This window comes from Balaenoptera acutorostrata, chromosome 13 (genome assembly GCF_949987535.1).
Source record: "Balaenoptera acutorostrata chromosome 13, mBalAcu1.1, whole genome shotgun sequence".
Classification (NCBI taxonomy): Eukaryota; Metazoa; Chordata; class Mammalia; order Artiodactyla; family Balaenopteridae; genus Balaenoptera; species Balaenoptera acutorostrata.
In genome coordinates this window covers 44,215,759-44,232,625 of record NC_080076.1, presented here as the reverse complement: position 1 = coordinate 44,232,625, position 16,867 = coordinate 44,215,759, and the positions used below count along the sequence as shown (strand labels likewise).

The window sequence follows — 16,867 nt, the reverse complement described above, 5'->3', positions numbered from 1 at the left end:
TTTGTCCCCCATATTTCTTCTCATGTATTTCTTGACTCTTTCTCCACATCTCTTCCTTACCATCATTTCTCTGGTGAGGTTCTCGTTATCTTCCCTGCAGTCTAGTCCTGCAGGCTCCTAATTGATCTGTCTTCTTCTAGACCTGTCTCATTCTGGATCTATCCTCATGCGTACAGCAGGACAAGGGTATTTCCTTCCTTACAGTCTTCTGGGGCTCTCCATCATCTCCTGCATGGAGTCTAAGCTCCTCACCAGGGAGTTTAAACTGAGGTATAACTGTCATGTACCTGGCATGGTGCGTACCTTCCCTTTGGAATCTGACCCCAACCCTATTCTCCCTCCCACTCACTGCTCTGGAAATATCAAATAATCATGTTTCTGCAGATCATGTTCAGTTCTGTCCCTGTATGCCCTCTTCATGCTGCTCTCTATGCCTGGAGTGACCTCTTTACCTTCATTTGATTAGATCAGCAAAATTTAAAGATGAATACGGTCCACCATGGACTAGGGTGGGGAAAATAGTTACTCTCAGTGAAGGTAATTTGGAAGTAACTATCAACATTTTTAAAGCGCCCTTTTATATAAAAATTCTACTTTTTGGAATCTATCCTAGAGAAATAGTTATACCTACTGTCTTAGTCTGTTGGGGTTGCTGTAACAGAATACCATAGACTGGGTGGCTTATACACAACAGAAATTTGTTTCTCTCCGTTCTGGAGGCTGAAGAGTCCAAGGTCAAGGCACCCGTGGATTTGGAGTCTGGTGAGGGCCTGCTTTCTGGTTCATAGATGTTTGACTTCACACTGAGTCCTTACATGGGAATGGGGGGAGAGAGCTCTCCAGGGTCTCTTTTATAAGAACAGTAATCCCATGCAAGACGGCTCCATCTCATGACCTAATCACCTCCCAAAGGCCTCCACCTTCCAATAGTACCACGTTGGGGGTTAGGTTTCAACATATGAATTTTGGGGAGAACACAAACATTCAGTCTACAGCACACTTACAAGGAGACATATATACCAGATTCTTCACTGCAACGCTATTTGAATGGGTAAAATTAGGTGCAAGCTACATGTTAAATAATCAGGAAATAGTTTAAAAATGACAGTACAACATATCTACTCTATCGGATAGTAAGACCATTTTATGAATATTAAGAGCATTTAATAGTCTATAGAACATTCAGAGCAAACAATATTCTATGGGCAATTTTCTCATTCATATTATTAAGTAAAAAAGCATGCATCTACTGGTATGCACTAACAGCTCTCATTTCTGTTGAAAAGAAATTTAAAATACAAAACCGCAGAGTTGAACATATGCGTATGTATGAATGAAAATAGGAAAAGCTCTGGGAAAACACCATGACACATCTTTAATAGTCATTACTTCAGAAGCAATGGGTGTGGTTGGGGGAAGTTGAGAGGGATTTATTACTTTTAACTCTGTATAGTGATGTACCTTTACACTTTCATATAATTTCCATGTGTTTCTTTATTTGCTTGCATAAAAGTGTTTAAACCTTAGTATAAGTTGACACAGGGGAGAAGGCTCTGATAGAATCAGAGAGAAGCCAAATTATGGGTAAAAGAACACAATCATCAACAATCTTTTTTTTTTTTTTTCTTTTTTGAAAATACAGCAAAATATCAGACCAACAACCACCCGCTGGAATTGGCAGATGTGGACATGTTGTCATAGTTGCTTTGGATTTCTTTTAAATAAAGTCTGGCAGAAAAAGCTGGAGTTCCTTTGATTTCCTTCTCTTCTCAGAGGCAATCAGTGTCATAGATTTGCTGTGTACTATTGTGGTTCAGAATTTTATAGTTTCGCGATGTATATACAAAGTATATCTATATCTATAGTTATAACCTACTGGTGAACATTTAATTTATTGGCAGTTTTTTTCCTGAACAAATAATGACTCTTTGTGAATGTGCATTGAGTTTTTCCAGGGACTGTACCAAAAGGTGGAATTGCTGATCTGTAAAGCATGAGCACCTGTTTTCTTTTCTTTTTTTCCACTAGATATTGCCAGATGCCTTTCCAAACTGGTTGTATCAGTTTATATTCTCACTAGAGTATTTCATAGTTCCTATTTCTGGACATCCTCAGCCAGTGTTTGGTATTGCCAAGCTTCAAATTTTGTTCTCTTCTGTAAATCATGAAATGTTAGCTTATCACCAGCCACTGAATGTTTTCTGAGCATCCGAGTCTGACAGGGCCCTATGAGGGGAACAAGTCCTAAGGAGCTGATTACCACTGAGCCACGAGGTATTAGATAGCACAGAACTAAATGCTGCAGTCACAGGACAGGCTGTGATGCCTACAGAGGTTCAGAAACCATCACTATGGACGGGAGAGTTAATTAGGAGTTTTTAGGAGGTGAAGGCGAGGCATCCTTGACAAATGAGTAGGAAGAGAGGAGAACAGAAGACGATGTTGAAGATGAAGGGAATATAAAGGCAGGCGGCGTGGCTAGAATCAACAGTATGCCAATTGTCCAACCATTATTAATTGTCCTTAAAGCCTTAACCAGAAAGATATTAGTAGAGCTTTAATGCATACCTGTTTTGAATTCATCATTTTACAGATGAGAACATCGAGGCCTAGAAAAATGAGATAAGCTTGTATAAATCACTTAGCCTATTAGACAAGTGTCAAAAATAAAATAAGCAGGGGATTTATTGGCTTATTTAACTTGTACATCCAATAGGCTGAACTTCAACGTGACTAGATAATGCAGGAGTCCAAGTGACGTCATCTTTCCCCCCCATGTTTTCTTCCTATGTTTCGCTCTGCTTGCCTGTGGTTAACTTGGTTCTCAGCAGGCTCCATCCTTGTGGAAGCAGAGGTAGTCACTAGCTAATATTTTTTGTACCGTTACAGTAAGCTTATGTTTTTACTGAAAATAACGTATGCTCATCCCCTTTATTTTCTATATCAGTTTCCCCAGAGATACTCAGACTCCCCCAATTTGGCCAGATAGTTTAACGTGGCTAGCCTTTCTGGTGGGGAAATCAGGACCATTTCACTGATGGCTGAACTGGAATAAGGTAAAGTTCCTAAGAGAAAGGAATGCAGGGCGTGCCAATATAAGATGGCCATGTAGCCTGTGTAGTAGGTAGGGTGTTTGAGACACATAATTGTAGTCAGGAGTTTCAATAAAATATAGATGATATTCATTGTGAGTGCTTTATGTCTACAAATCCGTGATTGTAACAATTTTTATAGCAGTGATTAAGTTCATTTCAACAAACACCTTTTGAGTACATTGGGATTGTTTGTCAGATAATACAAATAAATAAATATGTGTCTATCCTCCGTGGAGTTCCCAGACTGGTTGGAAGTTGTAAGGGCAGGAGAGCTAGAAGTGTAAACAATTTTGATGGAAGGAAACCAGGAGGGATATGCAGAGTGTTGAGATTGTAATACAGTGAGGGAGATACCCTGGTATCACAGAAGGCTACGTATATACAAAGTATATCTATATCTATAGTTATAACCTACTGGTGGCCATTTAACTTATTGGCACCATACAGGTGGTAGTTAAGCATTTTATTTTGAATGGTAAATGGAGCAAGGAGTGGGATGAAATCCCAGGCAGAGGGTTTCACAGGAGCCAAAATAGAGAGATGGGAAACCACAGAAGCACATGGTTTACTGAGCTGGATCAGATCAGAGGAGAGTAGTCTGGGAATCGGGGAGTAATCTGAGAGTTGGGGAAGAGGAAGATGAAGGAGGTGCCAAGTGTACTGTAGAGGATCCCAATGTCAGCCAAGGGCTCTGTGCTTCCTTTGGTGGGCAGTGAAAAGCACTGATTAAGAAAAAAGCAGTCAATCAATCTGGTGTATGGCATGGCCTGAAGCCTGAGCAGTGTTTCATTTGTTTGCTTGTGTTTTTTTAATAGGCAAATTGCTCTGGCACCAGTGGGTAGACCAAATTGCAGCAGGGAGATATTGAAAGCAGGGGTAGGGGTAGGAGCTATAGAACTGTCTTCTTGTGACGTAAAGATTGTTTGAATTAGGATGTGAGGAAGTTAAAAAATGTATATTGAAAGATGAACGTTGTTGAGGCAGAATAATTCAAATAGTCTGAGAAATGCTCCATTCCTGGGTGATGAAGAGGAGGGTACCCGTCACCGAGTGAGAGACATAGAGAATCAGGAGGAAGATCTCCACTGGGAGAGATGAGGAAGATGACTTTTATGTTGGGTAATATAATATTGCAAATATATAGTATTTTCATTTATATGTGGATACTGTTTGTAAATTTTTCAATGCTATTTAAAGCGCCTGGGTGTTTTTCAATTTTATAAATCTACACAGGGAAAAAGAATCATCACACTGCTTTATTTTTTCACAGAGAAACAAATATTTTATATAACTTTAAAATAATTTTTAAGCATTTTGCTAAGAAAATATTCCTGGGAGTATCCCCACTAGGTACTTTTTCCTAATGACCCTAACCATAAATAAAGTTTAGCATTTCCCCACATATATTTCTTGGCATTCTGTAATAGGGGATGTTGCTACATATTATTGTGGGGAGGATTTGAAAATTATATATGCTTAGGAAACACTGAGTTAAGTAGGTTTCTGGAGTTATGTAAGATTTTTCAGAGACTCTAGTGTATACTGTTAATGTATTTGGTGAGTTTGCAAAGGGAGAATGCAGCGTTTCTGAAACTCCTTTGACAGTTTTTTGAGCATCACTTGGGACTAATATCCCACAGAACACATTCAGAAACACTGTAATATTAGCCGTTGCTAACAAAATGGGAGAGTATGAGTAGCTACAAGTAGAACATAGGAATTAACATTTTTATATGAATCTATTTTATCATACCAAATATATTTACAATGTCTGTTCTTTAATATATGAAATCCACTGTTTTATTTTATTTTGGAAGATATGTGGGTGTTTTTGGCATAAGTGAAAATATTCTCTTTGAGATTATAGTTGTGGGGAAGTAGTATAAAGTCCTGAAGAGCCATCAATGGCCATGGGTTGGCTGCATTGGAATTCTGCAATTCTGCATTGGAATTAGTGATAGAAGAAATCCACACATGATACCATCTCAGTCATCTCCTTAGAATAAACTAGGTATAACATCTAAATTCCAAATGATTTTCTTCTTTTTGTGTCACATGCCTCAAGGCTCCTTTCTCCTGAATCCCTTGTCATTTCATATGTATTCAGAGAATTCAGATCAGCTCAGCCTGCATTTCTGTCCTGTACAAAGCACTGTCAGAGTGCAAATTTATTTCGAGATTAGTTTGGCATATATAATGTGCTCAATAAATATTTATTCAACTAATGGATTGTGTTATTCTTTAATGATCTAGTTCTACAAAGAGGCATCTCAATTACGGATCTGAATTCTCTACCATATTCTCTCAAAGGTCTTTCTTCCTTAGTTTTCATAGGGTAGCAGTACCTGAACAAGACAACCAACAGTGTCATCTTCTGCAATCTAGCTCTTTCTTTTTATTATTTGAAATTTACTGGGGGAGTCATTGTTATAGGCAACGTTGAGTGAAGATGGAGCCAACATCTTACCATTTTCCAGCATCTGGCTTTTCTTTGTGTGTTTCCTTCAAGTGCTAAATATTCTTTTGTAGTATCCAAGGATAGTTAAGTGGAAGAAACAACTCTATGGACAGAGAATGTGGGGTGGTGGAAAGAGCACGGACATTGGAATCAGTAGAATTTGGTTTCAGCTGTGTCACTTAGTTCTTATTTGACTACACTATGATTCTTAACCTCTCAGCCTCAGTTACATCTGTAAAACTAGGAATCATGTTTACATTTTATGGTGACTGTAAGGAATATAGATAATAGTTGTGAAAGCCCGGTTGCATTAGGGATGCTCGATAAATGGCACCTATAATAATAGATATTTATTATTATCATTCTGTTCTCTCTACCTTTACTGAATAAGTTATTTTCAATATTTATCACATGTGAAAGGCTGTGAGATAGGGGTGTGTACACTTGCATATCTTCACTTATTTTTACTAATGAAACAAAAATGAAATCAGACAAAATATTACCTGAACCAATTCTTTAAACAAGCTGCAGAATATATAATTTCTTTCCATTTGCCATCCTCTGTACCTCTAGATGTTGGTTACTTTGAGCCATAATAGTAATAAATAATAATACTAATAATAATAACTCACAGTTTTTGAACACATACAATATGCCAGACATAATTCTAGGTGTTTTACATGTTTTAACTCATTAAATCTTCAGAATGATCCCCTAGGCAATAGTGACTTTTGTTATCCACATTTTGTAGTTGAGAAACCTGAGACCCAGAGAGGTGAAGTCCAAAGTCATAGAGCTAGTAAATGGTCTAGCCTCAGCTGAACTCAGGCTGACTGGCTCCAGAAGTCACAGTCTTATTCATTGTATTCCACTGCCTTTCTTAGTATAGCAGTGGTAATATGGCATGTCACGACATGCATAGTTGTAGAGATACAATCACCAATATTCAGCTATACATGCAGTGTGTTCTTTCCTTAATGTCTATAATCAAAGATAACCACCTCACCTCATATTTTAGTTGGAGGTCTTTAAAAATTATAATTTAGATTATATGCTTTAGCTTACACGTTTTTAGGGCCATTTCTTAATTTCCTTATAGATCCTATTCTAAAATAATACCAAGCAAACTTTTGTCCTTGTATTGATGTTTTGAAATTCTTGTCTCCTAAAACAAAAGGTCTGTTTAGTGAATATGGCTGTATGAATCACTGTAGGCTATCTGGTGGTAGCTTGGTAATGTCCATAAAGTGGATACAGAGTCTAAGTTCAAATGCCTGTTTATATTCCCCAAATAATACATTTGTATACTGTTCAAGCCAATCAGAGATGCATGTCTAGGTTTAGAGTCTGAAACGGTTTCTCTAAATTTAAGAATTAAATTGTACAACATATGTCACTTGGTAATTTTATTTCTTGCCTCAATATCCCCACCTCATAAAAGAGTACTTGGGACTAAGTCTCTAATTTTACCCTACAGACATGTTGAATATTGAAAATCATGTAGGTATTCTTTACATAGAAAAATGCAAACTATCTTCTTTTTAAATATGACCCATCTCTTGAGGTAACTGGTTGTTCCTATTTATTTTTATATGTTTATATGGGCTTTGAAATCAGAGTAGAATTTGGGTTTCAGCTGTATCAGTTAGCTATTTAACTGCAGAAAGATTCTTAACCTCTCAGTCTCAGTTATATCTGCAAAACTGGGAATCATACTTAACATTTTATAACTCTAATATTTGTTATTTGTCATAAGTCAGTGCCCATTAAAAACTTTCACTAGTGATCCTCTTAGAGAGACTGTGAAGTTTGGGACACTGTTTTTGTCTTCAAAATCAAATTTCAGAATTGCTGTAGGTCATTTTTTGGCTAATATTTTATGTGCTGGAATTCTTCAGGTAACATATATATAAAGGACTCTAACTTTTAAGTTTCTATTTTTCAGTTGTTCTGGGGGGTTCCAAACTAGCAGTAATATTTCTCAAGAGTAAGAAGTTTGTTTGGCTTGACATTCTAGGGTAGTTTTTAATCATCTAGGTTACTGATTTATCAATTGATATAACCCTTGTGCATGTGTGTTTAAGACTCATCCACATTCAATGGTAGAAATAGTTTATTCTTCTATTAGTAGTAGTGACCTGCCCATTAAATATGTAAATACATAAGTAAATCCAAGGGTGCATTATTGGGTTTTTTTTAACATTTTAAAAACATTTTTTTGTGAAATGTGACATATATAAAGTGAAATGCACAAATCCTAATTTTCACGTAGTGAACACTAAGATTATGTATAAAGAACTGAAACGTTACCTCCACCCCAGAGGCCCACATAATTTCCCCTTAAAAATATATCCTTTAAAATTAAGACATTTTCTCTAGGCTATCAACACTGAAAATACTTGAAAGGAACTATTATTAATTTTTTTGAAAGAGTAAACATAAAATTGTTTCAATTAATTCATATTAATAAGACAGCACAATAACAGACTAATAATGCTGCTTAATAATTGCTCCTTAAATTTGTTGAATTTTTAGACTTCAGTTGTTCAGGATTACTTTTTTGATGTTCCCATAATTGCAAAACGAGATTTTAAAATGTTTGCAGGAAATAGCTTTCATCTAAAATTATTATTAAGAGATACTTAGTAAAGTAGTTTAAGATTTGGATTACTTAAGTACTATCTTGTAAAGCATTATTATGTTATATGGAAAGGAACAGAGGACCACAACGATGATATTTTCTTTGTCGTGTGTAAATATTCTTCCAATTGCATTCCCCAGATATTCGTTCTGGTTTTTAAAATTATTAAAATAGACAGGCCATCCATTCTCTTCACCAAGTGTGCACTATTAGTAAAATTTTATGTGTTCTGTCAACAATTTGATGTGATAAAGCAATGGTTTTTCTGTAGTTCACACAGCACTGGGGCTCTGCAAAGCATCTCTGGGGGTTCTTTGATGTCTAGACAGTTTAAATTATGCCTGCTCCCCTGCCTCCAAATTCCACCCCGTTCTGCTTCAGGGGTTGTGGGAAATGAAAACAAACCAGAAGGGTTCCACAACCCTACAGTCTAAGGAGGAAAACAAACAAATAGAATAAGGTGTATATCTACCCTGGCAGGTGTATAGGGAAGGGCTCAATTACAGGGAATAGCAGAAAGAAAAGAATTGGGGGCAAATAGTGTCCTGCTTATTTACTCCTAATTATATTCCTAGTATGGAACTATATGAGGCTTGTGGACAAAATGAAAACATTATGGAAGTGTTAGGGAAGAAAGTAGAATTCACCTTTTACCCCAGTCCTCCAGTGTTTTCCTCCCTGCCAACAGCCAAATCTAAGAGTTTGGTGTGTTTCTTGTACACTGTCTTATTTATTGAAATGGTAAGATGTAGAATTGCATTTTAAGTTGGAAAACTAACTTTTTTTTCCTTCCTTTCTTTTTTGTTTTCTTTTTATAAATTGGGATATCGCAATTCTTCCAATTCATCATTTTAGAAAGTAAGTAACTTTTGAAATTTTAGAGATTGTTTTTGGTTTAAATGTTGTTTTATTATTGCATATATTGTGTACACATGCACGTATTCTATTCCAGAAATTTAAGCTTTTAAATTCTGACTGAGGTGATTAACTCTTGCGTTAAGTGTGAACAAATTTTTTTAATTAAAACTAAGAAATATTGCATAGAAGATGTCCATGCTATCTAAGAATACAGACTTTTAACACATACTTGCCTCATCTTCTTTCATACCCACAGTAAGTCATTGTGCTTTTTTAATATATACAGATGTATAAATATATGTTTGTATCTTTTTTAAAGCTGGCCTAGGTATATTTGCTAGTTCTGTTTTTTCTGAATATTAAAATAATAAAAATACATAAATGAGACTTTTATTTACTCCTGTTCAATGACAGTTAATTAAGACATTCATGTTTTCAGGGAGAGCAGTCCAAAATTTCTAGACCTTATGGAAATGTTGAGAATAATAGCAATAAGTAAAGGGTATGAAAGATTTTTAAAATTCACTTTCCTATGTATATGCAGTGGATAAAACAGTTACCTTTTTAGTAAGCACTTCACTCTTTCGATGCTAATGTTTTATTGTTTTAAATAAAATGAACTATATAATTTGGTTTTTTTTCTGTGAAGAAATGCAAGTGATATGTTTAAAACTAAGTGACTATCAACCACTGACTTGAGTAGTAAAATTTGCATTTGATTGCAAAGTATTTTTTAATTCTTCTGAAATGCAAATGTTATATAGTTTTGAAATAAAACGAATTTCATATGTTTGTTTTGGGAAAGATTTGGGAAAATTACAGTAGTCATTGAGACTTTTGGAGATCTATTGTCATGTGATTGTAAATTACATATTTTAAAAAATATTTCCACAGTAAATCTTGAGTTTATTGAGTTAATAAACAGTATAATTTAATAATATATTCATGTTCAACAGAGCTTATTATTTATATGAAACTGGGTGTTTATCACTTATGTTTGCAGCAGGCATAGCATTAAACTGCTATTTAATAGTCAGTTTATCTTCTACAATTATCTTTGGTTTACTGTACCCTAGAAAGAAAATGTAAATTCTAGTGATAATAAATTAATATTTGTTCAGTATCTTTTAGTTGTCTTTAAATCTGTATTATTCTCTAATATTCTAAATCTGAGTTCTTGGAATTGTGTGTATTAAGACCTTAGGAATAAATAACAGGAAGCGTGTGTGTGAGGTTTGATAGGTGCACAGTTGTATTAAGTTATATCTTTAAAACATCTACATTGTTTCATTTTTATGTATAGGATTCTATTTTACTTGCAGTGTTAACATTTTCTTGCCAAGTCCCTACAGAAAAATCTGTGTTTCTGACAGTTTCACCAAATTAAAGCTCCACAAATCTGGCATAATAATTCCCAGCTTCAAATTGTCTGTGCTTTTTCTGAAGAGAATGCTGATAAAAAAATATATTTTGCAGTCTTCAGTATACCATGTATAGCATTATTTATCTGGAATTTATTCATGGACAGCTATTTCTGGGACATGAATATATTTTACTTTATAAGGTATGCCTGGCCCACTTTACATATGAGCAGAACATCTTTTATGAAGAAAAATAATGAAATGAGGTCTGTAAGCTTGTAGAAGCTTCGAGAGGAAAGATATTACATAAACGTTCAGCATTGTTTCTATGTGTACTTCAGTGTTCTAACTGCATTGTTCTATGACCAAATTTATATTAGGGCTCTGGCTTCCTGTCAAACCAAATGGAATCATATTGATGTGTTGGCACAGAGAAGCTGTTTCCTAAAATAATAAAGAGTGTTCTTCTTATTACAATACTTATAAACCTTTATGACCATGATGTGTATATATGCTGCCTTGCTATTGTGTGTTGTGTCAGCTCAGCAAATTTGGCTTTTTCATTTTATTGGTGAGTATTCATAGTAAGTAAGAGATTGGATAATCTTGGTTTTTAGAAAACTTTTAATTTAGTTGGTGATATAAAAATATGTTTCTATCACAGAAATTCAAACTTTGAAGCCTTAATATCCTAAAGGTTCTCTTGTCCCAGGATATCTTGGATTACATACCCAGAACCCCTACTAGGTAAATGGGGTGGAGTAGGGCTTCTAATCGTTATTGGTTCAACCAAATATTGATCTTTTAGCATATTAGGAAGTAAAATGTATGTGGAAACATAAGTAAATGAAAGTAACGATTCTACCTGTAAATTCTAGTGTACAAAAATATCAGTTTCCAAACAAAACACAAAAAAAGTTCTAAAGTGTACCCCAGGAAATATATACATATTATACATTTCATAAACATCTTTTTAAGTATATGAATACATTTCAATAATGTTTGTATGTATGTGTTTTGATATTTTAATCAATAGTGTAATGCTGTTTGGTTTCTTAAAAAAATCTGTTTTCATAATTTAGTCACTTGCATCTTTACTACCGAACATAATTATTAGCTGGGTAGAATTCCCAAACACGTATTTCTTTATTTGACAAATAAAGAACTGAGGAAAGGATGTCATTGAAGAAGTTGTATCAGAGATATAAACACAGATATAGATTTTTATTTGGCCTTGTGAGAAATGCAATCCCATGAGTAACTTAAATACTTGTAATTTCAAATCAGTTCTTCCGTGGTTTATTATTCTTTTGTTGCTTTTGAACCTATAGGATGGAGCTGTCCTTGAACTTGGTTTATTTGATCATTCAAGTGCAACCATCAAGTTGTCTGTAATATTTAAAACCTGAGGCTACATGGTATTATTTGCAAAATAACACCACACAAACGTTTGGGCTTTGGTTTCTTTGAAATATAGTGTTGCTTGCTTTATGAATAAAAGCATAATTTCAATTCAGGAGACTTTTTGCCTGAAGCCTATAAGACAGATGCATCTGATTAACTTTGGCGAAACTGGACTGGCCTGTTATTGTAATGTAGATGTTTTCGGGGTTGGGAGGATATTTTAAAAAGGCATACGAGGGGTCTTTTTTTTTTTTTTCTTAAGAGACTGAGAACAGTTTTGCCACAGAAACTGCGTCTCAGACTGCTTCATTTTTTGCACACTTATTTTCTAGTGGAACTTCTCCATTAGCCTGTCTGAATGCAATGCTTCACACTAACACTCGAATAGGGGATGGAACATTCTTCAAAATCCCTGGAAAGTCAGGCCTCTATGCTCTCAAAGTAAGTTGGACTGTTCTGCGTATTATGTCTGTTATTACTATGTATCATGCATTTACATGTGAAGGTAAACAAAATTAGACTTGGGTGAAGGGTAGAATGACTCCTTTGCCTTTTAAATGTTTTCAGATGTCTTAAAAATGATTTCATATTAAGAATAAACAATGACATTTTCTTTAAAGAAAACATATCTGTGGTTTCACTCTAACATATGGTAATGGAAAATAGTTGTGGCTTCCTTAAAATTCTTGATTCTTAAAAATTTACATGGAGGAGTGCCATGGTTGATGAGCCAAGTTTTAAGATGATCACAGTTGCCAAATACTATTTGACTTAATGACCGTCAGTTGATATATGGGCTTCACACCTGTATGCTTGTCTTTTACAAAAAATAAGAAATGTACCCATTCGTCTTGAAAATTTGCTGATTTAAATCAATTATTCAAATTTAAAACAACCACTGATCTCCGGGAAGTTTTTACTAATAATGCATACTTGTTATATGAGAAGAATAGAGAAATAAAAAGCTTCAGATAACTGAGTCTTAATTATTTTAGTGTAATTCCCATTTCCATCTCGAATGGAAATGCCATGTAAGATGCAAAATTCCAGAGAACAAAAGCTGATGATCTGCAAATGGTTGCATAACTTGCATCAAGCAAAATCAATGTATTATTTCTTATAAATTAAAAAAAGTCTGCTTTAATAAATGATGGGTTACATTTAAAGTTCATTAATTTCCTTTGAGAAGTTTTCTGTTTTGTTTTGGTTTTGGTTTTTTTTAATGCTAAAAGTTATACCTGGCAAAGAAGCAGGGGTTCTTTCTCAACTACTTAGCGTCAGGCTCTTAAACTGTGTGTGTTTCAGAAAACAATACAGGTTAATCAAAGGACTTGTATTATTTCAGTTGATTTTTGTAGCTACTTGGGTATTTAATTTATGATTAAAATTCTGAGTCGTTAAGCCATTTTCTAAAGTAAGGAAGAAGGTAAAATTGAGAAAAACGGAAACAACATATGTTAAAAAAAAAAACCTTGTTTTTTGTATAGATTTTAAAGGTTATCCAGAAAATCAACTATGGCAATGTGCTTTTCCCAGTAATTCCGCCCCCCCCCCCACCAAGGAGTGGTTTTACATTAAAAAGTAAATCAGTATTGAAATTCCAAATTACAAGCAACTGTGATAATTCCTTAGGACTGTGGAAGTATTTTGAATGTTTTCAGTTGCTAATACATCTCCATAAATCATTATTTTTAAAATAATATAGAAAGAGGAGTCGTCATGCTCAGCTGATGGAACATTGGATTTAGGCTGTGAGTCTGAATTGGAAGGCACAGAGATGGCGGAGGTCAGTGCCAATGGGGAAGGAAATGGAGGTAAGTGTGACAAATTTCAGGATACAAACCCTGTTCTCTTAAAGGTTATGTAGAATTCCAATAACTTACTAATTGAATTCCCTACCATTATAGATACAGTTTTCTTCTAAGCTTCTACTACCTCTTAGATTTATGATCAAACAATTCTGGTTCAAAAGGTTAGCACCTAAGAAAAGTAAACAGCTCTTTGCTTTTTGTTTTATTTTGGTTTTTAGCAGTATGGATTTCCCTGGATAGTATTCTTGAGTGTTATCAGTATATTTCTCCTGCAAGCTGAGAGGGTTACTGGGGTATGTCGTGGTTTTATTCTTATATAAGTGAGGCCTGAGAATGCCAGTGTTTTATTTCTGATTGTGCTGATTTTTTCTGTGATCACAAGTAGTTTTATAATAGCTTTGTTCCTAGGTTTGTCCTTAATAAATTAAGCTTAATGTTAACATTCCTGACAGCAAAACAATGACCAAATAAGTTATATTCTTCTGAAATGCTTTTGAAAAGTGAGAAACCCGTCTAGAATTCTAAGGGGGTATTTTCCACCTCTGAATTCTGTCCATGTGGATTCATTTTTATCTTTCTCAAAACATTTGCATTGTGATTCTGTTGGTGTATGTAATTTCTGTACTGCAGTTTTGGCAAATCTTTGTTCCACAAAAGCTGCTGTACTTTTTTTTAACCCTACTCACTGGTCCCCCATGTGGGCCCAGATCATGATTTGGGAGGAAGAGTGTGTCATTAAAGTCTGTGTCGGTGGACTCATAGAAATCAGTAAATTATCTTCAAACAAAGAAACCTTAAAGGATCCTTGCAGAAAAATCATATTTCAGTAATAGCCCAAAGCCATTCATTTTATTAATGGTCATAGGAGTCCCTTTGTATTCTGACTGGCCACTCCTACCCTTTAAACTGATGTGCTTTCTGATAGTCCCCAAGAGACCGGTTCTGCTCCAGTGCTATCTGACCTGCAGCCGAGGTGCTGAATTAATGTAGGAAACAGATTCTTGTCTTAGTAAAATGGCTGAAGTCGGCTTTCTAGACTTTTTTTAGCCAACTTTCATTGAATTTGCTATCCTTATTCCTATACCTTTTGAAAACTCAACTAAGCCCCCCACCATTGTTGTAGTAGTGCTGTGAACTTTGGCAGGTCCTTGTGGTTAGAAAGAGAACAAAGCAGAGATGCATGACATTTTCCGGATTTCTGGAAGGGGCACACCCTTCTCCTTCAGTAGGATGAAGGGGAATCTTATTGGGTCACTCCTCTTGCTGTACTGCCTGCTTGCATGACCACTTGCCTGTTCCCTCTCCCTCCCCCACCCCCTCTCTGTTAACGTATATCAACGTATATATTGAGTTTCTGCTATGTGCCGAGTACTGTTCTTGACATTATAGTTACAGCAGTGAAAAAGAAGAACAGAAAGAGACCTCTCATGGATTTTATATTGGTAGAGAGACAGACAATAAGCAAAATAAACATGTAAAATTTACAGCTTATTCAGCGCCAACAAGAGATATGGGGCAAAATAAATTAAATAAGGAGAGAAGAGTGAGAGAGGGGTATTTGAGAAAAGACCTGAGGCAGTGAGGGAGCAGGCATTTGATGGGAGAGAGTTCTAGGTAAAAGAAGGAGCAATTACAAAGGCCTTGAGGCAGTAGAGTGCCTGGAATGTTCCAGAAACATCAAGAGGCCAGTGTAGTTGGAGTCCAGAGTGAGCAAGGGAGAAGATGGTAAGATACAGTGTTAGAGAAGTTATGGGGCCTGGTACGGAAGTTCGCTTCTTATTGCTCCATTTTTCTCAGTGAAATAGGAAACAAGTTCTTCAGCCAAGGGTGAAGATGGGGAAGTAGCTTTGTAGATCTAAGGAGAAGATAGAAAATGTTTGTCTCAAGTCCAACAGCATTAAGGACACTCCTGAAGTGGCTAATCCTGAATTTAACATGAGACCAGCCAGCATAGTTGCACATTTTTCTCCAGTCATGTTCATGATCGCTGTACAAGTGTGGAGTAAGTACAGAGTTGGATTGGACCAGAGCTGGGATTTTGCCAGGTGTGAAGGATGAAGCCAGAGTGGGACACAGTTGAGGGTATGTGACACAGAACATTGAAATCCATCTCCATTGAATTTCAGCTGGTTGTGGAGGTGAGGGAAGACACGATTGTGTGTGGGATGGTGTGAAGGAGGAGGTGGAGGTCTCCCTAGGGTGGACAGATTGTTTGATTTGGTGTTCTAGAGGAAACGAGTTGGAAGGATAGGTGATGTAAGAGTGGAATGTGTGAAATTGAGGTTAGGGTGATATGGGATGCGTGTCTGAGATGAAAGAGGGAGGGTAGGTTGAAGGCTGTCATGAATGGTTAGACAGTGTGTGTACCCTCTTCAGAGTGGCCTGGCTGAGGTGGCCATCAGTGACTGAAATTCAGCAGGCCTTTCTTTGCCCAGCTTCGTGTCATGGGATGGAGCAGGGTCTACCTGGAGGAAATGTTGCCTTTTCCTATTTTCACAAAGATGTTGTACAGGCTGGTGGTGGCCCTGCCATGAAATATTAGAGAATCGTCTGTGTGGATATTGAAACAGACAATTATGATAGAACCAGCATTGAAAGGGTGTGACATTCCGGAGCTAAAATCTTCCGAAAATGAAAGGGAGTAATCCAGGAGTTGGTAAATAATTAGTAAGGAGGAGCAGTTTGTTGATGCTGGAGGCATCTAAGGAGCAGGGAAGGAGAATAGAGTCCCCTCGTCCCATTTCCAGGCCCAGCGGTACAAGATGCTTGGAAAAGAAACAGGCTGCTACCTGAGAGTGTTCCAGGGGAAGTAGTGTCCATGGGAGAGAGCCAGGTTTTGTAGATCAAGATGCGAAGGGAGTGTTCAGAGAAAAAGATAGAGGTTAATCAGAGATTTTGCTAACGACTAATCCTGAATGTCAGAGGAAAGAGTGGGAGGGTTTTAGTGGCTGGGAAGGGGTCGGGGACAGGGTGAGAGCACTTAGCCAGTAATTAAACCAAAGCAGGGATAAGCAAACTCCCCTAATTTGAAATGTGAATAGGTACTTCACCGAATAACACATACCCACACATCTCCAGTTAATGTGACCAAAACTAGATTTCCTGGCCTCTCCTTTGAAGTTGTATTAGGGAAATTGCTTTGAGGAATCACTGAAAGAATAGTAGATAGCTTATTTCCTTGGGTATTCCTTGACTTGCCCACTTTTACATCTTATTGCAAACCACAATTGCTTCTTACA

At 36.2% G+C, this 16,867-nt stretch overlaps 1 protein-coding gene across 1 annotated transcript in view; it reads left to right on the top strand.

The window, feature by feature from the left end:
* ASXL3 (ASXL transcriptional regulator 3) overlaps positions 1 to 16,867 on the top strand; it is a 172,865-nt gene that overhangs the window by 54,287 nt on the left and 101,711 nt on the right. The window contains exons 3-4 of the mRNA XM_057526058.1: positions 12,150 to 12,258; positions 13,523 to 13,631. Of these exons, the coding sequence (XP_057382041.1) occupies positions 12,150 to 12,258; positions 13,523 to 13,631 (218 nt within the window). The remainder of the gene's footprint in view (positions 1 to 12,149; positions 12,259 to 13,522; positions 13,632 to 16,867) is intronic.